General features: G+C 43.0%; 1 protein-coding gene across 3 annotated transcripts in view; it reads right to left on the reverse strand.

The window, feature by feature from the left end:
* DOP1B (DOP1 leucine zipper like protein B) overlaps positions 1-23,444 on the reverse strand; it is a 100,136-nt gene that overhangs the window by 48,098 nt on the left and 28,594 nt on the right. For all 3 annotated transcript variants that reach the window (XM_054974603.1, XM_054974602.1, XM_054974604.1), the window contains 10 exons: positions 20,002-20,122; positions 18,570-18,689; positions 16,114-16,219; positions 15,681-15,872; positions 6,902-7,574; positions 6,135-6,406; positions 5,442-5,594; positions 3,826-3,926; positions 3,179-3,369; positions 347-1,973 (listed from right to left, as the gene is read on the reverse strand). In XM_054974603.1, coding sequence (XP_054830578.1) covers positions 347-1,973; positions 3,179-3,369; positions 3,826-3,926; positions 5,442-5,594; positions 6,135-6,406; positions 6,902-7,574; positions 15,681-15,872; positions 16,114-16,219; positions 18,570-18,689; positions 20,002-20,122 — 3,556 coding nt within the window. The remainder of the gene's footprint in view (positions 1-346; positions 1,974-3,178; positions 3,370-3,825; positions 3,927-5,441; positions 5,595-6,134; positions 6,407-6,901; positions 7,575-15,680; positions 15,873-16,113; positions 16,220-18,569; positions 18,690-20,001; positions 20,123-23,444) is intronic.

Genomic DNA, 23,444 nt, shown 5'->3' on the forward strand with positions numbered 1-23,444 from the left:
TAGCAGATATACCACAGCTGTCATACTGGTTTCCTACAAATAGTAGTCATTTTAAAATACTCTAAGCAATAAAATTAGTTTTCTGTTAAAAAAATTTAAACAAACAGTATGACCAGTATGGGCCAATCACACACACCTAGCCTAACCTACCTCATAGGGTTGTTGTTAGACTAAAATGGAGGAGAGGGGAATGACATAAGCTGCTATGGGTTCCCACTGGGGAGAAAGGCAGCATATAAATGAAATAAAACAAAAATAAAACAAAAATAAAATGGCATGCTAAACAACAACTAATCAGCAAAACATGAAATACAGAAATAAGTCTTACAAATAGTCTTCTCCATACCTTGCAGATACCTTTGCTGACAACTTCAGGGTTTCATGTTCATACTGTTTGACAAGTTCATCCAGGTTCTTGCATATCTGTACAATAAATGGTGCCACTGTCCACCCTAAAGATTTCCCAAAGTATGGCAAGGAATGCGCAACTAAGCTAACCCAAGCAGGATGCATCCCATACCCATAATCTGGTTGCAAACCTCGAACTACGGCAGACACAAACAATCCTTGAGATGTTATGGGGTGTGGGTGCATATACTGCATAGCACTAATTGCTTCCTGAAAGTTAAGGGCCCTCTGCCATTCTTTAGATAAGGCAGGCTGGTTCTCTACTTCCTCCTGAGTCTGTCCAAGATGATGCTCCAGGACTATTAATACTTGGAGAAGTTTCAGGAGCTCAATCTGCAAAGGATGCTCACTCCAGATCTGATCATGTCCAAAACTGATGAGACTCTCCTCAAGAAGGAAGTCTTCATTTAAGGCATTCATTTCATCAGCCATCATGCATTCATACCGCTTCTGACTTACATACATGGAAGCTGACAGGGAAAGGAGGACAAACTCTTGAATTTTGCATCTCCCCAATAGGATGCGTATAAATTCCATGTTCTTGCCCTCTGCTGATCTGGCCATTGCAACCAGTTGTGTCATCATCCTGATCAAGACTTCAACGCTTTTGACTTGGACATCCCTATTGCCAAGCACATCTTTGTGTGTCACCTTCAAGTAACAAGGATAATAAGAGCGCAGAAAACTCAGACAGAGATAAGTCAGCAGTTCTATTAATAATGAATGGGGACACATAGTTGGAGATTGAGTTTGAAGCTTCCCATAGAAACTCTGTCCCACAAGAGATTCCTGGTGACGGGCTAGAAGATTGTAGATGAGATTCAAATGAGCTGTGGAGCTAGTATCCATGCTAGTGGTGGCTACAGCCTCAATAAATTCTCTAGGGTTTGTTTTTAGCACTGCTTCAAGTACAGAAAAAGCATATAATACCCTCTTGGAATCATACGGCTGCAAGTACAAGAGAATATGCTTGAACAGAGCTGCAATTGTCTCCCTTTTTTCCTTCTGCTGTTTTAACAGCCTAGATGTGGTAAATGCTTGAAGTTCCAAATCTACCTCATCATCGCTTGAGAGAGACTCTGATGCTTGAGTTCTCTCAGAATCTGCTCGTACAAGATTTAGCACAGTACTGGATTTGGAACCATCAGGAGGGTAAACGGTAAAAGGACCAAAGTTTTTCATGCCTTCTTTGCCCTCAGTTGAAGCACTACAATTCTCCTCATTGCTTATATCTTGCTGATCCAGGGAGGGAGAAAAGGATGATGTATTATCACTGTCAATAGGACCTGTGCTGGTATCAGCAGACTCTGTATGTTCACTATTCTCCTCTTCAGCCATCTCCTGTGGCGAATCTGCATGCTGAGAAAGATCATTTACAGACATTTCATATTTGTGTGGACATTTGTCTGGGTCTTTTTCAACTTCAGCCCAAATAGCTTCCCTGTCAACAGCTGTAAACTGTCTCATCAGTAAATTTTCTTCAGAACCACTTTCATGAAGATCAGATGCTCCCACTGACTCATAGAAATAGGGCTTTTTCTTACTAAACCAGCGATGCATGTCTTCTGAAAAGGCATAACAAGTTTTTGGTTTTTTAAAAAAAACTATCGAATGTTAATTAATTAATTTTATTTATTTAAAGGTATTAACACATTTTTATCCCACCTTTGTTCACAAGTGCCCCAAGATAACTAACAAGGTTAAGACACAATATCATAGGCCATCATATATCTAACAGCCAAGTGGATACTTATATCAGTTGATTTTGCTCACTTGGCTACAAACCAGATGGTTCAGAAAAGTCGGGGCACTGCCCACAGGTTTGCAAAAAATCTGAAAACTAAGAAAAAAGTTAGAGGGGATTTTATAAAAGAAAAAAAGAAAAATTCAGTGTGCAAGTGTACAGAACAGCTCTCACTTGATGTGTGAGGAGGAGGGGGGGACTAACTTCAGAAGCAGGCCCACGAAGAAGATGCTATGACACCCCAAGGCCCCTGCTGCTGCCGCAGTGAACATCCTGATGACTTGCGGGATACACAGGGCTGTGGGGTGCTCTCAACGGCCCAACCACAGGAAAAAGTATTCAGATCCCAAGTGACATGCAGCTACCACCACAGAATGGGGCCTGTACTGGTCACTGGAATTTTTCAAAGCTGGGAGCAGGCCTCACTTCCCTCCACCCTCACTGATGCCAGGCGTGCCATGACATGGCTTCCTGGCTTGCTGCTACAAGGAAAGAAAAAGGTGGTGAAGTAAATGTGACTGGTGGGAAAGAGGGGCAAGTAACAGAGGAGGTCTAAGGGGTGGAGAGGGAATGACAGACTGAGAAGGGGGAGGGAAAAGAGGCAGGGGAGCCACCACCTCAATAAAGCTAGGGAGTAGGATGCAGGAAATGCAGGGCAGGGAAGCTGGCAGTGACTGGGGGGTGGGGCGGGGAGAGATACAACTACTTGCAGTCCACCCACAATTCTTATGTCCGCCCTTCGTTCAAACTAAACTCATTAGTTTGAAGAGAGAGAATTTCTGCCTAAGATCTTACCCCACTATTTGTGTCACCTACCTTCCCTCTTTCAACAGAATCTTCTGCTTTTTAAGCAGGGGGCTGATGTAAATAAAGTATCTTGCTGCTGCCCTCCTATTACAAGGCTATATTGGCATATTAAATAAATTAAAATACTGACCTAAAAGGTATTATATCTGAACAGCTAATGCTTTTGAATACTTCTTTGAAATGAAGTAGAATGATTTTATTAAAGGGATACAATCTTACCTGCAGAACGTTTCTGTTTGATACAGTGAATGGAGGTGCGCTGTGTCTTGGGATGAAGCAGCAGCAGTAAAACTGGTTCAAGAATGCGCGCAACATCATTAAGCGAGAGCGCTCGTACCAACCAACCCTGCGCTGCAGCACCAATTGCCCCATCTGAACAATTAAGACTGTCTAATACAACAAACAGGGACCTGCATGTAGAAACCACAGTAATATTAATACAAGGCATCGAGGCTAGAATTATTTGATCATTTTGAGTAGAGGGTAGGGTTAGGGTTCAAGGAACAACAAATTTGGACAACTTGAATATTAGTAGAATGTCCCACCTCTTGAATTTCTCAATAGAAGATTGGCAGTATGGAATGATGTTTCCAAGATGGTGTTGTGTATACAACCATACTGGAGGAACACATGCACATTGTGTGTATGTCTACTTCTGTATACCTTTGCTCATGGAGGTGGTCTCTCATATCAGAAGTTAAGATGGTTCTGGATAAGCCTGTGTTGATCAACTCAAAACAAACTACACACCTATTTTCAGATTAGGTATTTTTTGGTGAATGTGAAACTAACCATTTTCAGCTCAATTAGCAAAAGTAGATGTAAATGTACAGTTTAATCAAGGTACAAATTAAACATAGCAATACCTATCAAATGATCGATTGTGGGAAGTGACTCTGCTGCTCTGGATCTCTCTAGTCAAATGCCACATGATAGAAAATCGAAATAGTGCCTCCAGCCTTGTTCCCTTAAGCAGGAAAGAAACCCAAAGCAATTAGAACAACAATATATGTGTGTTACTTGTATGTATTTAGCTATTCACTCAGGAATCTGAATTATCAATGCAACCAACATAATTTAAAGGTAGTATGGAATCTCTCTCAATGCAAAATAGAATTTTACAAGGAGTTGCGGTGAGTGGGGGGATCTCATTCTCCCCTCCCCTATTATTTCACTTTCCTGAAAGCCCCATAGCCTCTTCACTTTTCCTGCTTCTTTCTCTCTTTTCCACTCATCAGCCAGCTTACCTTTATCTGTCCTCCTGTTCTTCAACTTTCCCTCCTTCCACTATCTGCCCTCTCTCCATGGGAAAACTATTGCCCAGTTGTGCAGTGCTAGCTACTAAGCCATTCCCAGTTGAGCAGTGGGAAACCCAAAAGGACTTGCAGGGGCACCTAATTTTCCCTTGTTTCTCTCCTTCTCACATTATTTTCTTTATTTAATTGAGTGAAACATTATTTATATTTGTATGAATACAAAACTGTTTGTATGAGAGATAATGATGAATACAAGCCTTGTTGGAGTTTCTCTATTTGTGGACTGTACATAAATTACCACCACCTGTAAGCAGGTTTCTTCATTATAAAATTGCAGTCCACTCACATTTCAAAATTCAGAAGGCAGTAAATTAAAATCAGTGGTTTTATAAACAGAATGAGGTATCTAAAATAAAATAAAATTATGAGCCAATACAAAATTATTGCCAAGCTAGAGTCAGTCTGCAAGGAGTAGAAAAAAGATTTTTGCTTCTTCCTACTGAAGAGTGGGAAAGGTCTCTTGTCTGGAGGGGAAAGGAAGCAGGGCTTCCTAGATGGAGCTGAAGCAGAATGCAACCGCTAGATAGAAAAGGACAGGAGAGTGGGAAGAAATTATGCCTCCCCTAGCAACTGGCTATAAAGAGACTTATTGTGTCATGCCAAATTCAGCTTTGTATTATCTATGCTGACCAGTAGCAACTTTCCAAATAGAAATGTTTCACAGCTTCATTACCCAAAGTATGTTTTTTGTATCAAACTGAAAATAGAATGTGGGGTTCTTTATGTGCACAGGTTTGGGCTTCTGAGTTGTGGTTGAGCATCCTTACAGAAACACGCATTTTACAGAGAAATAAGATAGCACATGTTCTTTACCATATCTAACTGCTGCTCAGTTTTAAAGACAATACCAGTGATGCAAGATGGGAATCAGAGGATATATCAAAACAGATTAGAGGTTTAAAAACAGTCTTATTTTGCGAATTATGATTTCTGAGAAACAAGCAATTTAAGTTTTGATCTTATAATGTTAAATAGTATTAAACAGAATTTAATAGTTGGCGTCTCTGTTTATTTGTTAAGTAGACCCTCAAATTGGGGTAAGGAGTGAGAGATCCTAAGTTGGCCTTAAAAACAGAGACAGCAGGAAGTCATTCTGGAGCCCCAAAGACGGAACACTGCATTGAATTTTATAATGTTTAATAAGACATTGATCAACAAAGCCTTACTTTATCATGATCCAGTAATGCATGGCAGATAATGTCTTCACAAATATTAGCAGATGGTGCGAGACAATGCAGGCAGAAGAAAAGTTCTACGCAAGTATTGTGATGTTCTCTTGTCTCTTTGTTTAGTTGATTCCAAAGCACTTGGGCAACTCTCTGGAAAAAAGTCAGGAAAACAAATGAACTATTTCTAGCAGATTAACACACAACAACTCTCTGAAAGTTCTACATTTCATGTTTTCCTGTATTATATATGATCACACAACATAATGTTTATTCATGCAAGCAAACAACCAAGGCAACACCAGAGTCAAACATTAGATAAGACAAAAAGCAATGCTACTTTCATTTTTAAATGTAGTATTTCATATTTACATGATACTGAAATCTTGAAATTAGATGGCAGATTTCATACAGAACCACCTACTTAGCTTTAGCAAGATTGCTGGGTGATATGCTTTGAGTCTATGCTTTGCCCTCCAGCTGGATATTATCCCATACTACAGAGATTGCAGTCCTAGGCACACTTGTTTGTGAGTAGACACAGCTGAGCTCAGTGAAATGCCTGAGCCAACATGCACTAGATAGGGCTACAGATCATCTACAGAAAAGTAACAACAATGGTGGTATACAGGACAAAAAGAAATCCCATACTGTGACTTGCAGTGATTTTTAAATGGAAAGGAAGTGCAACACCTGATAGAAGTCAGTTTTTTCTGATATCAGCTTCAGAACTCCAGGAGCAACAGGAGGAACTGTGACCATCTGCAGCCTTCCAAAGAAAGGGTTGTTCCCGGGAATTTTATAACGCTTTATTCTGTCTTCAACCACCAGTGCTAGTGACTGAGAATGGTTGATTATATCTAATAGCACAGAGATGGACACATTTTGAATACAGCAGTCATTTACACAGCAGCATATTGTCATTAGGGATTTGAGCCACAGGGGGAAACTGGATTCACAGCCTCCTGGGGAAAAATGGACAAATAATTCACTTATAACTTCTGTAGGATTTTGCATTTACAAACATTTTGCAATGATCATTACATAAGCCAGTAAGAGATGACTACATGTTAAATGTTACTATTTAATACATATATTTGACGCTGGTGGTGAGCAAGAACATTGAGATGTATACTATTAACCAATTTGCCATTCCTCATATGGAAGAAAGGCAGAAAGGCAGTGCAAATTTGAGATCACACCTAATCTGAACATTTCCCACTTCTATTAGGCCTATACATTCAAACATACTAGCCATTCCAAGGGCAACCATCCCTGCATGCTGACCAATCTTAGGCAGAATCTGTATGTCTTTCATCTGCCCAATATATCTCATTAATGCATTTATTAATTTAAGCCTAATATATTACATTTGTACACTATTTTCATGGAATACAGTTGCTGACACAGCAGATTTGTAATATATTCTGTGCGATACATTAACCAAAAGTTTCTCTTACCAGGCACTTGAAAAAGAGAGAAATAGAGCTGTTCAGTTTCTTCCTCAGAAAGATAAACAGGAAATGTAGTACAATCCAGTAAAAGGTAGCATGCAGCAGCAAAGGCCTCTCTGCAGTCCTCTCTTGTATCTCCCAAGTCAACCATGACTTTATCAATGTCCCACTCTTCTTCTTCTTTTCTCCTTTGACTATCATGGTCATCTAAATGAGACTGAGATGCTTTCTGTTTAAAAGGTGATCCTCGAACTGTGAATAAGTCTGATAACATCTGCTTAAACTGAGGCACAGTGATTTGCTTTGAGTCCCATGAGCTCCTTTTCTTGCTGGCATTTTTAGTTATTTGATAATGGTTTTCTTTTTTCTCCTGTCCATTTGTGTGCTCTGTTGAAACACTGCCATTACTAGAATCCTGCAAATTAACCCCAAATATGTATTTACTTGCAAACTTTGCAACTAATTCCTGGATACAGTACAAGGTCTTCTGCATGCTTCCACCCTTTTTCCAGACATCATCTCTCTCAGGAGTTACCCTAGGCATACTCAAATGCTGTGAAAGCTCTGGAGAAGAAGCGCTAAGACCGATGCCACTGTCTTCAGACTTGAGTGGAGGAAAAGGAGCATCCTCTTCATTTTGGAGGACTTGGGCTTCTGAAGTCTCCTCCTTTACAGGGCTCTGAAATTAGGGAAGCCAGTATGTTTAACTCTAAACATTGATTTATTTACTTTCGTTCAAATTAAGTGAAAATGGTCTAAAACAATCCTTGGTGTTTACAGTTTATAGAGTGGAACTGAAACTAATGTGTATTCATAACTGAAGCTAACAAAAAATAATGGCATTCTAAATATGTCTAAAACTACTCTTCTATGACTCAAGGGAAAAGAAAAACAGGTTTTACTTACCATAACTGTTGTTCATCTAGGTCTTCCGTGCAGGCACACATGGGACTGCGCACGCGCAAGCCTGCCGATACCGGAGATTTTTATAGCTCAAAGCCACTAGGGGGCGCTCCCGCCTCCAAGCGCGCATGCGCGGCCGCTTTCCTGCCGAAACGGCTCCTAAGAGGCGGAGCGCCCCTCACATACCCTCAGTTCCTCTTTCGCCGCCCCCTGCAAGGTAAGTACCAAGAGAGTTAGCAGGGAAGGAGGGAGGGCATGTGTGCCTGCACGGAAGACCTAGATGAACAACAGTTATGGTAAGTAAAACCTGTTTTTCATCTACGGTCTTCCTGTGCAGTCCCACATGGGAAGATTTCAAAGCTAAACACCTGGGTGGAGGTGACGCCAAAGCATCACTCAAAGATGGAGTGCAGAACTGCCGTGCCCACCGCTGTCTCCTTTCTATCTACGATGTCCAGTGCATAGTGCTTCACAAAAGTATCTGCTGAGGCCCACATCGCCGCTCTACAGATGTCGTGGAGTGGAACACCCCTGAGGAGAGCCGCTGACGACGCCTGGGACCTGGTGGAATGGGCATGCACTTCCAAAGGACAAGGTAAGTTAGCAACAGTATAACACGTCAGTATAGTCTGGACCACCCATCTAGAAATAGTCTGAGACGAGGCCCGTCTACCCTTATGCTGTCCCGCAAAGCAGACGAATAAATTAGAATCAAGCCGAAACGGCTTCACCCTATCTAAATAAAACAGAACGGCCCTGCGAACATCCAGAGAATGAAGGGCCTTCTATGCCTCAGAAGTCGGAGCTGGGAAAAAAACTGGGAGAACCAGCTCCTGAGACAAATGAAAACGGGACACCACTTTAGGTAAAAACTCGATCTTCGTACAAAGAACAACCTTCTCAGGATGAAACTTCAAATAAGGGGGCTCGCAAGATAACGCTGCCAACTCCCCAACCCTCCTGGCCGAAGTAGCCGCAATCAGAAAGGCCACTTTCATTGACAAAAAGCGGAACGGACAGGAAGCCAAGGGTTCAAACGGTTTGGACATCAAATGAGTCAGAACCAAGGGCAACGACCACTGTGGTACCAGGGCCCGAATAGGGGGAAACAAATTATTCAACCCTCGCAAAAACAATTTAGCAGAATAGTGGGAAAAAACAGATTTCCTGTCAACCGGAGGGTGAAAAGGCAGAGATGGCTGCCAGATAAACCTTAACTGAAGAATTGGCTAACCCCTTCTGTTTCACCTCCCACAAAAATTCCAAAATATCAGAAAGGGTGGACTGAAAAGAGTCCAACTCTCTGTGCCTACACCACACAGAAAACTTATCCCATTTAAGGGCATAGGACTGCCTAGTAGACAAATGTCTAGCATTCAGCAGAACATTAGTCACAGCCTCGGAGAAGGCACCCCCGGTCTGATCAACCAAGCTGTCAGTTTGAGTCTCCTGATGTCGTGGTGAAGAACCCCCCCCACAGGTCAGGAGGTCGGGAACCACCAGGAGACAGATTGACTGAGTCTGAAGACTCAGGAGAGAATGGAACCAGGGTTGTCTCGGCCAATATGAGGTCACCAAAATGACTGACGCCCTGTCCCTCTGGATCTTGCTGAGGACCCGTGCCAGAAGCGGGAACGGAGGAAAGGCATAACACAGGGGACCCGACCAGTTTAGTTGAAACGCGTCCCCACTTGATTCTGGTCCTACTCCTCCTCTGGAACAATAAGCTAGGGACTTGCGATTCTCCACTGTCGCAAAAAGGTCCAGCTCCGGAGTCCCCCATTCCGAGAAGATAGGGGCGAGATACTTGACCTGGAGGGACCACTCGTGGTTCTCTCTGTGGAGTCTGCTTAGGTGGTCCGCCATGGAATTCTCTACCCCCGGGATGTGAACTGCGTGCAGCCACACAGCGTGATCTATGGCCCACTTCCAGAGCCTCATCACCTCTGTACAGAGAGCTACAGACGCCGTGCCACCTTGTTTGTTGATATAAAACATCGCCGTCGTGTTGTCTGTCAGGACCTGGACGGACTTGTTCCGCACTACATCTGAAAAGGAGATCAGCGCATATAAAATTGCCCTCAATTCAAGAATATTAATATGTTCCTTACGCTCAGACTCAGACCATAACCCATGGGCATAAGACCCTGCACAATGAGCCCCCCAACCAAATAGGGAAGCATCAGAAGTGACAGACAGATGAGTTTGTCGAAAACCAAACTCCACCCCCTAAAACAGATTAGTATCGTCCAACCACCATTCCAGAGAGGACACCCCCCCCCTCGGAACAGACAACCTCTTGTTCTGAGAATCCCGGCCCAGAGAAAACACCGAATTGAACCACAATTGGAGAGGCCGCATGAACAACCTGGTCAGTGGAACCACCGCTGTTGTAGAGGCCATGCAACCCAGTAGCGTCTGGATAAATCTAACAGATTGAAAACGACACCTCTTAAGGGTCGAAATAAGTCTCCTGATTTTAGACACACGATCCACAGGCAAGAAGCCTGCGTTCCTAATACCATCCAAGACTACACCTATAAACTGGATGGAGCGTACCGGGGTCAGCTTAGATTTCTTCTGATTAACAAAAAGTCTCAAACACAGACATAAGTTCAGAGTGAGAGACACCTGGTCAGACACAGCTTTTGCAGAGTCACCAACCAAGAGCCAATCATCCAGATAAGGAAAAATTTGACAGCCCTGGAGGCGTAAATGAGCCACCACCACCACTGCCATGCATTTAGTAAATACTCTAGGTGCAGTGGCCAGCCCAAAGGGCAAAACATTGTACTGAAAAACACGTTGGCCATAGACAAAACGTAAAAACTTTCTATGCTCAGGGAAAATAGAAATATGAAAGTACGCGTCCTTCAAATCCAGGACCGCAAACCAAGATTGCGGGGGCAACAAGGTCAAAACCATTTGTAAAGTAACCATCTTAAATTTACGGACCCGTATAAACCTGTTCAAGCCCCTGAGATCCAGGATAGGTCGTAGCCCACCATCTTTCTTTTCCACCAGAAACAGGCTGGAATAGAATCCCAAACCAGCTGAGTCAACTGGAATCTCCTCTATAGCCCCCTTAAGCAAGAGAGCTGAGAGCTCCCCCAAGATCTCCGATCGAGGGGGTCAGAAGAAAACACAGGGAGACGTAAATAAGGTAAACCAATAAATTCAACTTTATAACCAAACTGGATAATAGACAGAACCCAAACATCTGAACAAATTGAACACCATGCATTCAAGAAAGCACTAAGCTTGTCCCCAAACGTGGGGTCAGGTCCCTGTGATTGTCAGAATTGCTTATTCAAATGGTCTTGGTCCTTGGCCTGATGCTGCTGGTAGCCAGGCTTGGGACGTTGGCCCTGCCTCCGTCTAGGAAAGGCAGATTGTGGGCTCTGATAGCTCCTGCGAGGCTGGTAAGCATACCCCTGATAGGGCTGGTAGCGGTGTTGTCTGCCACGCTGGAAGGAGCGATAGTATGGGCGAGAAGGCTGCTGCGGGTTTTGGTGCAGAACCCCATATGAGCGGGCTGTCAGGCGGTCAGTCCTCTTCTTTGAGAGGAATTCGTCAGTTTTTTCCGAGAACAGGGTGGTACCCTCGAAAGGTAAGTCCTCCACCCGGTTCCTTGTCTCCACAGGAAGGGCAGTCGTGCGAAGCCAGGTGTATCTGTGCAACACAACAGATGAAAGAAGTGACCTGGCAGAAGTGTCAGCCATACTCCTACCAGCATTAATCTGGTGTCGGGATAATTGGACAGCCTCCTCCTGTATAACCCGAAGCAGAGTAAGCTGTTCCTCGGGAATTTTAGGAAGAAAAGACGCCACCTTCTTCCATAAGAAGAGTTGGTAGGCCACCATCATCGCTGCATAATTCGCCACCTTGATGCCAAACGTAGCCGAAGTGTACAGCTTCCTGCCCATGGCGTCGAGCCTTCTACTATCTTTATCAGCCGGAGCTGACATAGAGCCCTGCCGAGGTCGAGCTTGCATCTCCTCAGTTGCAAGTGAAGACGGAGGAGGATGAACCGCAAGGAACGGATGAGCATCGTCTTTGGTTCTATAAAGGCTCTCCACTTTTCGATTGGTGGCTGTAGCAGACGCAGGTCGAGATTGCAGTTTCTTCCACAGGTCAGCAAAACCCTCTATAAGAGGAAAGGCAATCGAGGGCGTTGATCCCGAATAAATATGTTGTAGTATTTTATCGGTGAATTTAGACTCAGTGAAAGTCACTTCGAGGTCCAAGGCTTTAGCCATTCTCTGGAGCAGCTCATTATAGGCCCGAAAATCATCGGTGGGCGAAGCCTCATCAGATGGCCCAATCTCTCTTTCTGGTGACTCCGACAAAGGAGAATCGCTGTATCGGGCACGGATCCGAGGAGATACCACCTCCGAGGGGTGACGGGACGGATCATATCCAGCGTCGGAACCGACTCGAAACGAGGGGGACAACGAGGCACCTCTATAAAGTCGGTCAGAATAGTACGAGCTTTCTCTGCTAAAATAGCGAGGAGCCGGCTCATCTCGACGCCGACTCTCCCTGGATCGGCTCCGGTAGGACCGAGGCGAGCTCCGACGGTCAGATCGATGTGTAGACCGACTCCGTAGACTCCTAACCGAACGAACCAAGCCCGATTCGTAGGAAGCCGATCGAGGCTGACCCAATGGCGTAGAAAGTTTCTCGAGTAGAATGACATCATCCTCCTGAGTCCCCTGGACTGGGGGAGTCTTAGAGAACGGACGGCTAGCCGAGTCCGTACGCTGTTCCTCTTGGGCAGTAGTGGAGTCGATCGGAACCGACGGGGGAGCAGTAATTAGGCTCTCTAAAACTGCCTTATCGTGCTTGCTGGAGTGCTTATGCTTCTTCTTTTTCTTTTCAGGAACTGTACCCATCTTCGACTTCACAGCTGGATCCGAAGTCATTGGATCCAAAGGGGCTGGAGGAGCCGGAAAGGTCGACCTCGGAACCGAAGGAGTCGAACTTCTACGGGCTCCCTGGACAGGCGAAGCCTGGGCAGTCGAAGAGGTCGACTTTTCGAAGGTCTTGGAACTGAAGCGGTCGGTTCCGACGAACTCCGAACCTGGGAGACCCTCCCGGATCTCGACTCGGAATGGCTCGGAGACGGTTGGGAACGAGGAGTCTTGGAACCCGACGCCTCCGGAGGAGGTCGAGATGGTGCAGACGGAGCAGAAGAAGACTTCGGCGGAGGATCTTTGACAGACATCGCGCGTTGCCCGAGGGAGGCATGTAAGCGATCTGCCCGCTCCGCCCTGGCCTTGGAGGTAAACGCGCGGCAGTGCTTGCACGCTTGAGTGTTGTGCGTTTCCCCAAGGCAGTATAAGCAAACAGAGTGACCATCCGACCTTGTCATCTTGCGATTGCAGGTCTCACACCGCTTGAACAAGGCCGTCTCCGACATCGCGAACGAAGAGAGCTGTAAACCGCAACGACTGGTGGCGAAAGAGAAACTGAGGGTATGTGAGGGGCGCTCCGCATCTTAGGAGCCATTTCGGCGGGAAAGCGGCCGCGCATGCGCGCTTGGAGGCGGGAGCGCACCCTAGTGGCTTTGAGCTATAAAAATCTCCGGTATCGGCAGGCCTGCGCATGCGCAGTCCCATGTGGGACTGCACAGGAAGACCGTAGATGAATATTTGGTTCTAATACTACATAGACATGGAAAATTAAAGACTCAGAACTATCAGTGATCAGGACTAGGGAGACCCAGGTTCAAATCCCCATTCAGCCATGAAGCTCACTGGATGGCCTGGGGCTCTTTTTTCCTTTCACTCTTTGAGCCTATCCCATGGGGCTCTTATGTATAACAAAATGAAAATGGAGGAGAATCCTGTTTGGAGATTCCTGGAAGAATGGTAGGATAAAAAACACCTCACAGAGTGTTTGTTGTGGGGATAATAATAACATACTTTGTAAATCGCTCTGAGTGGGTGTTAATTGGTTCTGAAGGGAGGTATATAAATTGAATGTTATTATTATATAAGAAATGGGGAAGGGATTTCTATACACGTTTATACCAACACATCACAGTAGCAATAGAAAGAGCTTAAGAATATATTTGAATTAGTATTACAATAGAATCTATTAACGACTCTGAGAGTTCAACAGCAAACAAACAAACTCTGCTGTATTTCCTCTAGTTTCTAACTCTGATATCAGTTCCTTTCATGCATGAGACCTCTTACACAGATATATAGATAATTGAAAATAAAAGCATCATCTTTCTTATCTGAAAGGTTATCTTTATATCACCACAATCCTAGGCACATTTATTGAAAGTGAGTTGCATTCATTTTAATACAATTTGCCTAAATGTCGGAATTAAGCATGCTGAATATAACAGCTCCCATCACAAGTACTGGAACACTATATATATCAGAGTTACACTGGACACACCCCTGCTGCTCATAATGTGTGAGCTGTAGTAACTACTTTGTATCTGAAATGAAGTAGACTGTATTTGAGATGTAGTAACTAGGACTGTGCACTTCAGGTTTCCAATTCGGATCAAATACTCAAATCGGACACGATTTGTAAAGATACGGGAAATCCCGAATCAAAGTTTCCACGAAGCATTCAGATTGCTTCAGGAAGTTTTGGAGCCACTTTAAAGGGCCCTTTCCCTGCCTCTTGCAAGCGGCAGGTCCCTTTAAACTATCAGCTGGCAGGCGGGTGGATTTTTCTGCTTGACAGCTGAAGTTTAAAGGGTCCCTTTCCTGCCGCTTGCAAGTGGCAGGGCCCTTTAAATGTCCCTCCTAACCCCCGCCCCACACCCCACTTACCTGCCCTGCAGCTGCGGAGGTGGTAGGGTGGTGGTAGCAGCGGCGGCTCCGGCCTTCCCCGCTGCCGTGTGGGGCTGTGCACTGCCAGATCCAGCCTTCTCGGCCACCCTGCGGGCGTCTGTGGTCCCAGACGAAGTGGCATGGTGGTGGCGGCTCCAGCCCTCCTCACAGCCCTGTGGGGGCTGTGTGGCAGCAGAGGAGGCAGAAGAGGACCTTCCTGCCCCTCAAATGGCCGTGGCGGCAGCCATTTGAGGGACAGGAATGGCTGGAGGAGGTGGCTCCGGCCTTCTCCACCTCCCTGCAAGCTGCTGCGGGCCTGGAGGCAGCAGTTCTGGCCCACCTGGCCAGGTAAGTGGGTTTGAGGGGATGGGGGGGCTAAATGGGGGTGTGAGGGGGTGCTGGGAGAAAGCCTAGCCCCCCTGAATCACTTTGGAATGCTCCAAATCTTTATGGAGTATTTTGAAGCGATTCAAATACCTGAATCCGAAGCAGCTTGCCGCTTCGGGTTTTGAGTATTTCTGGATTATTTCTGTCGAAGCAGGAAACCCGAATATTTTCAGGGTGCACACCCCTAGTAGTAACTAGACTGTATTTTATGCCTTTAAGAGCCACTGTGGCATAGTGCTTAAGTGACTGGGCTGTGAATCAGCACTCTGTTGGTTTGAATCCCACTACTGCCATGAGCTCAGCACGTGGCCCTGAGTAAGCTGCTCCTCTTAGCCCCAGCCCCCCTGCTGTATTGTGGGGATAACACTGACTTTATTCACTGCTCTAAGTGGGGCACTAATCTGTCTAGAAGAGTGCAAGTTATTAGTTATAAGTGCAGTTATTAGTTATTATTTTAGACTAAGTGATATAAAAACTACATAAGACATAAGAGATCATAATGAACACTCACAGCACCATCCATAAGTTATGATACACATACTTGTTAGAACAAGTATACTTGTTAGAACAAGTATGAAAAAGTAGTGTGAAATATCCACCTACGGTGCAAAAATGATATCTTTGTAATCAGAATTTTGATCAACCCTATTTGCAAAGTATATTAAATGGACATGAGCACATGTATTAATACTTACTGTGTCTGAACTTCCTGTCCCAGTACTTAGGTATGCAGGAGGCATCTGCACTTTGCTAAGCACCTTGAAGCACGTTCTTAAGGCATGAGAGAGCTCTGGCAAACTTAGACTGTCCATGTTTTCAAGGAGAGACTGCACCGTGTAGCTGAGCATCTGTGGCAGATACATAGTTTGCACTTCTGAATAAAGTTCCTAGAAAAACAAAGTATTTCAATTAAGTAAATATTTAAATATATTCTAAATATATGTTTTCCAGAATCTATAGACCTTTCATTTCTTCAAGGATGAGAAAAGTTCAGAGCAAGAAAACTTAGAAGTACAGGACAATGCTGTGCATAAGGTGGCAGACTTACATAAAAATACTTGTAAAATCAGAAATAGCTCTAAATGCAGTTGTTACAATACTGATTATATATACAATATTTTGATTTACCAATGGTATTACATCTAGGAGAAACACTAGAAGTTTGCAGAGCTCTGAAACTGTTGCAGAAGTACTTCTGTTCTTGGCCAGAATGTGTGTTGGTACAGATTTATTTCTGCAATTCAAAAGAGAAAGCATGCAAGACAATTTAACATTGGACTGTAATCCTTTCAGCAGAAATGGGAGTGAAGAAACAGTTTAAACTATATATAAAGACCACCTTAAGCAACCAGCCAAAGAACTATCATGGATTACAAGAACACCCAAATGTGTATTTTTAAGACAAGTCTAATTTTGGCTATCAGAACTGGAAATGTTCTTTTTGAGGTACTTCATTTAATAAATATTAAATATGAAATTTAATATGTTCCAGGATACAATGAAGAGAGGGCAAATGTTAAGCAATATCTTCATTCTGGTGGGAAAACAGGGGATGTTTGCTACCTTGTTCAAAAAATTCAGCATTCTCCCCTCCCATAACAATCATTTGTAAGATTTAGTACTGTAGACAAAGCCATGGGCCTTCCAAGTAAGCACTTTTTTCAGTTTTCAGTAAAACCCTTCACCCTTGTGGCTGTAAATAACAAGTTGCATATTCCCTGAAGAGATCGTACATTTCAGACTGTATCATGGAATGGGTGGTCTGGATTTCTAAGATTTTAGAGGAATATAACATGGACTGAATATGACTGTATATGTATTCACCTTTCTACTTGCCATGAAAATTTCATATCCTTAAGAACCTGGATATTTAAAAGTGAATTATGTACTGTAGACAAGCAAAAGCATTTCAATGTATGATCACTCTTTCATTTCAGGGGAAAGTAGGCTAAAGTCAAGAGCTGGAGAGTATAGCCCCTAAAGCATCCCATGATCAGGAAACATGTTTTGTGGTCACCTCCATGAATTCTCAGGCCATACACTGTTTGAGATGGTGGGACAGACTCCATCATTTATTATTAAAGTTGAAAAAGATTATGCTGCAAGCTATCAAGACACTAAATTCATTGAGAAAGTAGTAAAGTTCCTTTGGGGGCATGAACATTCCGTCGATAATTCAGTTCTTTGGCTTTCCAGGAGCTCACTGAAGTGCTTAAATTGATTGAATTTTCCTATTTTTCCTTCTATTAATTTTATTTACTCCTATATAAAAGGTGAGCCATACTGGCGATGACTCACCTTTTATCCCCTTGCAGGCACACTCGCATGCCCCTCTGTAGGGATAAAAGGTGAGTCCTTGGCAACACAGCTTGCCAAGGAAATCCAAGCAGGCCACTGCTGGGGGTAGGAAAGATGGGGGATGGTGCCTTCCGGCGCACTCCCTAGTGGCACGGTGCACTCCTGCACACTGCACTCCAGGGCCCTTTCCACCCTCCCCAGTGCTCCGGGCCCACAGCCACCTGATCTGTCCTGAATTGGGGATCTGCCCCCCCCCAATGCTCCTGGCCCACAGCCGCCCGATCAGGCCCAGATTGGGGCCAGACTGGGTGGCTGTGGAGCGCTTCACTGTCCTTTCCGCCCCCCTGCACTTCTGGGCCGCAGCTGCCTGATGCAGCCTGGTTCTGGGCTAAAATGGGTTGCTGCGGAGCACAGGAGCATTCCACCACCCTTTCTGCACCCCCTCCACATTTCTGGCCTGCTGCCGCCCAATCTGGCCCCCCAATGCAAGAGTACTCCAGCACCCTTTCTGCCCCCCCCTACGGGCTCAGGGCCAGCAGCCGCCCAATCCGACCTGAACTGGGGCTGGATCGGGTAGCTATGGAATACAGGAGTGCTCGAGCACGCTTTCTGCCCCCTCCAGAGCTCCTGGGCCTGCAGCTGCCTGAATCAGGGCCAAATCGGGTGGCTGTGGAGCACAGGTGCGCTCCAAGGCCTGTTGCACCCCCCCCCGAAGCACTCTCGGGCTCTGCAGCAGCCTAATTTGGCCCGAATTGGGCCCATTCAGCCCGCTGTGGAGCAGTTTTCTAAAGCCCGTTGTATCCCCCCCCCCAAGCGGGCTTTGTTGCTAGTAAGTACAATAAAGCTCTCACTGTCTATTCCCTTAGGCACTGCCCAATTTTGTGTTCCTTTCCAACACAGACAAAACAGTCCATGACAATAAAATCTTGAAAGTGCATTTTTGAACAGAGTTTGCATGTGTACTGACCATGTCTGGTAACAAGGACATGAGAAGTCAGCTTCTCTTGGCCTCCATACCACCATTAAGGCTATCTCAGAATTAACTTATGATCAAATCAACAAGGCAAATCAACCAAAGTGAAAAACTTAAAAAGGATCATGCAAATTGTTGGCCAAAAGTCTCAAAGCTATCACTGAATGATCATTTATATTTCACAAAAAAATCTTCCATAGTTTTTAAAATATGCATAGCAATTTAATTTTTCTCTCTTAGTGGAACAGGCTTCATCAATCTCTCTTACTTCATCTCCATCTCTACCAAGCAGCAGTATAAAATGCATAGCTACCTGAAGCAGTCTTCAAAACATCTGGTCATATAATCCCAGAGAAAATCAGTGCTTAAGGATGTGATCAACAGATTGACTGTTTTAACAATCTCAGATGCATGCTTGTTTTCTTTGATTGCACTAGGACAGGAACAGAGTGAACAAAATGATAAGTAGCCAAGCAGTAAACGTATTTTTCAAGTATTTTCAAAATTTTGTACTCTTAGGCACAGCATGCTAAGAATAATAGTAATATTCATATTTCAAAGAGCTTAAGCACAACTTCAAAGAGCAAAAGCTCTTAAATCTTTCACCTTTGAATAATTTGAGAATTAATCAGTTCTAAGTAGTGAGAATTACGAAGCTAAGAATGGGGGGGGGGTTGAGAGGGGAAGAGTAGAGAATGAGATTCAGAACCTACTCAGCCATTATAAACCAAGCCAAACCCTCTCCACAGGTCACCTCAGGACTATCCGTCCCTGACACATGCTTTCACATTCAGACTTACAAGGTGAGTGTAGAAGGGAGGCCTCACTCTGGGGGGCCCATTAGACTTTTGGTGCTGTCATAGAAACATCCCAGGTGCAAGAGACCATGGGAGTTATGGTTCCATGCATTCTGAAATCCTATTAGGGCCACAAGAATTACATGACATATTGATGCCTGGATAAGGTACAGAATTGTTACAAGGATAAAATGGAGGAAAGATCTGTATTTTTCATGGATCCTTTTCACTGGGTCACTTCTGAAGTGCTAAAGGTGTAATGGAGCTCCCGTGACAGAACTGGGTTGAATTTACAGTAAGTCAAATTACACGTCTTCACTCATTTAGTGGCAAAAGACTGTGGAAGTTATGGTGTCATGAATTTTAAAATCAACTGAAGCCCAAGGGACCTCACCCATTTCTTCTAAGGTCTAAATTTGCTTGATTTCAGTGGTTTCCTTTCAAAGAAACATGAGAATGCAGTTCCAAAAGCAGAGAACCTCTACTTAAAGGTCACCTGAAAAACTCATGGGGGAAAAAAGGCTCAAATAGAAGACAGATCCATGAAAAGAGCTCCCAGCATTTCTCATTATCTAAAAACCAGGTCTGGTTCAGATGAGGACTATATCATAAGGGGAAGAGAGAGGTTAAGCATTTCCATACATGTTCACTCCAGTGGTACAAACAGCAGTTTTCTGGAGTCAATTCAGATCTGGAAATGTTCGTAGGGTGAGAGGAGGCAAAAAAGCCCCAAAGCTTCCCCTGCATTACAGTCCTGACCTGGTTTGTAAACAAAAGAGACACCAGGAACTACATTCACACAAGTTCCACCATTAACTCTGTTGGAGCTCCACGCTGAATTCTTTATTTACTTAGCAAGATTAACTATTTTAAGTACTGCTTTATTTACTTAGTAGGATTAATGAACTTGAGTGGTCAGTCAGTTTAACAAAAAAGACTGCAAGGTACCTTGAAAGAACATTGCCATTCTGACTGTAGCTAAGCTTAAGATCAGAACCCAGTGTATCTTTGCAATAGGAATAAAATGCTCTGATAACTTCAAGAAACACATCACCAACAACTGGTGGTCCTGCAACAAAAAGAATAATTGAGGTTTATCATTGGGTTATAATTAAACTGTGGTCCTGAACATAGAAGAGAATATAAGCACAATTTCATCTTGGCAGTTCAAATTATTATCAAATGATCAAGCATTATTCTAATTTCAATAGCAAGTTTAAGAATTGGGAAATACAAACCAGAATTTGCATGCTCAAACGTTGTGGTTTGTAGTCAGTATCTTGTTATTGTACTCAGAGTGAACTGTTATAGTACTTGCTACTTCATAGATTTGATGACCTCAACTAAGACATAAGCTGAAGTAGACCTTTACCTACAAAAACATATGGCTATCAATTCCTCAGCCTTTAAATAGTCAAAGGATTATTTGCTGTTTCAACCCCCTCCCCCAGACTAACACAGCTACTTTTCTAGCCTTTTGTTTCAACTTCATATTGTTTATTCAAAATAATTTTAGAAAGTTCTGCTGCTTTAGAGAATACAGTATATTTTTTTCACTGTAGCTATTTAAATGGCTCATGTCATTCAAATATGAACCGCCTTCATGGCACACACCAAATATGATATAACTGATTCAGGAGCAAATTAAAAGTGGCATAAGATGGATAAATCCCTTTGTCTATTTTGAGAATTTTTAATAAAAAAAATAATTTGAGAAATTTTAACGGAGAAAAAAAAGTAGCAAGTAGCAAGAGCCAAAAGGCTATGTGAAGGACAAATAAATTAGTTTGTCAAAGTAGTTTCTACACCTTTGTGTAATCTGCCAAAATAAGATAATGTATAAAACTTTGAATGGGATTCATTGATAATCTTGAAAGTGAGAGGAATACAGATTTGTGGGAGTTATACTTCCTTCTCAACATGCTGAGAATCTTTTAAATAGCTGCCTGTATTCCAATTTCAAGTAAGTTTTCATCAGTATCTTAACTGTATTAGAAGAATCTTTTAAATAGCTGCCTGTATTCCAATTTCAAGTAAGTTTTCATCAGTATCTTAACTGTATTAGAAGCATCAATATGCTGGCTGAAGTTATCTGCTGCTGGCTGAAGTTGTATGTTGGCAAACAAAACAATGGTAATATTTTTCTAACACAAAATATAGCAGGCTTTTAAAGGCAAATTAGCAGCTTCCCTATGTTTCTGTGATGCACTTCCATTACTGAGATCTGAAAAAAGCAAGGGTATAAATCACCTTGAACCACAAAGGACTGCAAATGCTAGATAAATTAGTCTGTGCCATCTAAATGTGTGGAAACCCACAAGAAATATACAAGCAGTCAGTTCTAGCAGGCAATCAGAATATAGTCCAGAAAAGTAAACACAGTATTTCTGTACCTCAACATTAAGATACCTATGATCCATCAAGAAGAGGTAGACAAGGAAACAATCCTGGTTAGCAATGGTATCTGGATATCTTGGAGGCATTTTTAAGTTATTTGACCTGATCAAGAAGACTTACCTGGACTGAGCAACAGAAAATGTAGAAAAGTCCAGCTATTTGAAAAGCAAGAGAAAATGCCTTTCCTTATCCTTTTATCCTATTAATCCTAAACAGGATTTAGATACACTGGCAGACATACAGATCTACTGTTATCAAAGTGCAAGGTAACCTCTAGGGAGAGACAACCCATGGTGTCGTAGGTTAATGTGTTAAAGCAAAGTCAAGCCAATGAAGTAAACCCTTTAAAGCCTTTTTTGGCCTAAAACCCACAAATCTAAAGGCTTGTATCTTCCCATATGACCCCACGCCAGCTGTGGTCTTCAGGATGCCACCTGCTAGCTGATCCCCTGTATGACATGATTTTTCCACTGCAGCTCCCACCCTATGGACCATGCTTCCTGAGAAGATGGGGGACAAAAATATTTAGGAGGCATTGCAAGGCATTTTTTATTTGTCAAGACTTTTAACAGGGTATAGGCTGCAGGCATTTTTTAGGGTGAGGTGTCAAAGATGGTTGTTTCCACAAGCTGGCCTGAACTGAAAGGCAAGAGCAAAACACTCAGAATTGGGGAGTGAATCCTCAGTTCCCAGGGTGACAGTCACCATCACCAGACTCTCTCTTAGGGTATAGATTGCTGGGGGAAGGGGGCTGGGGGGCGGGCAGGTAAAGTGTATATTTTAAATTTGAGTTTGTAGTCCACTTTGAACCACAGGAAAAGTAGTGAGATAAATAGTTTACTAATAAACAAGTAACCGAGGTGCCATCCATTCTTTTGTCACTTTTGCTCTATTGAGTGATGGGAGCCAGTTAAAAATCCCCCATTTCCTTAGACTTTTCACTTTCCTGCCTTTCTTAGTGTTGCTTCTCTTTTTTAAAATTTTACTAAAATAGAATACAGAATCAGAACCAGTATACAATGCAAATAACACATCCAGTTCACAAATTGTAAACAAATGAAAGATGAGAATGAACAGTTACAGTTGTTCAATTCTTAGCCATTCATTTCAAACAGATTAAGGATTTTTTAACATGCAGCTCATTAGAAAAATGATTTTAGGTAGGACATTCGTTTTGACTGCATCTATAGGAACCATGAAATAGACTTAAGGCTTTCCAATATAACAAATCAGTTTTAATTTTAGTTACGGTTGAGCTCATCTTGATCTTAAGCATATGATTTACATTGCTGGATATTTAAATACCTAAATACTTCATTGTTTTCGGGTTTATCTTTAACCTATGCAATAAAGAGTGAACACTAACTGGATGTATTTGCATGTTATACAGAAAAACTTGTTATAGTTCTGTTATAGTTCAATTTAAAACCAGTAAATCACCATATACCCATGTAATATTTGCCATCTCCTTTCACGAGTTGTCAGAGATAAATACCACTAGATCATCAGCAAATAAATTCATCTTCCATTCATACATTCCTATTGGTATGCTTTTAATTTTAGTATTATTCCTTAGGTAGATAGCTAGGGTGTTTCCTGTTTTTTCTACCACTGTGTTTTCTTTCATTACAAAGAGAACTACCAGGTATCTTTCTTGTCTTAGTCAGCTAGAGAGGCTTCGTAGCTTATTTGTTCCTAGCCGGTAAATCTCTGTTTCTCTCTTTCATACCTGCAAAAATCTTTTAAGACTTATAACTATATTAATCTGACGTTCATTAAACACAAATGGACAAAATATAGCTTGCACAGTTGTTGGATTCTGCATTTCAGGTGTAAGTGAGACTTCTGAAATTCACCACACTATAACAGATTATACTTCAGCATTTATTTATTTAGAATATTTCTACGTCACCTCTTCAGAGTCCTGCTTGAGGTAGCTTAGAATTAAAAGTCACAATATTTAAAAAAACATTAAAAAACAAGCCATTGGACAT

Source organism: Eublepharis macularius, chromosome 3 (genome assembly GCF_028583425.1).
Source record: "Eublepharis macularius isolate TG4126 chromosome 3, MPM_Emac_v1.0, whole genome shotgun sequence".
NCBI lineage: Eukaryota > Metazoa > Chordata > Lepidosauria > Squamata > Eublepharidae > Eublepharis > Eublepharis macularius.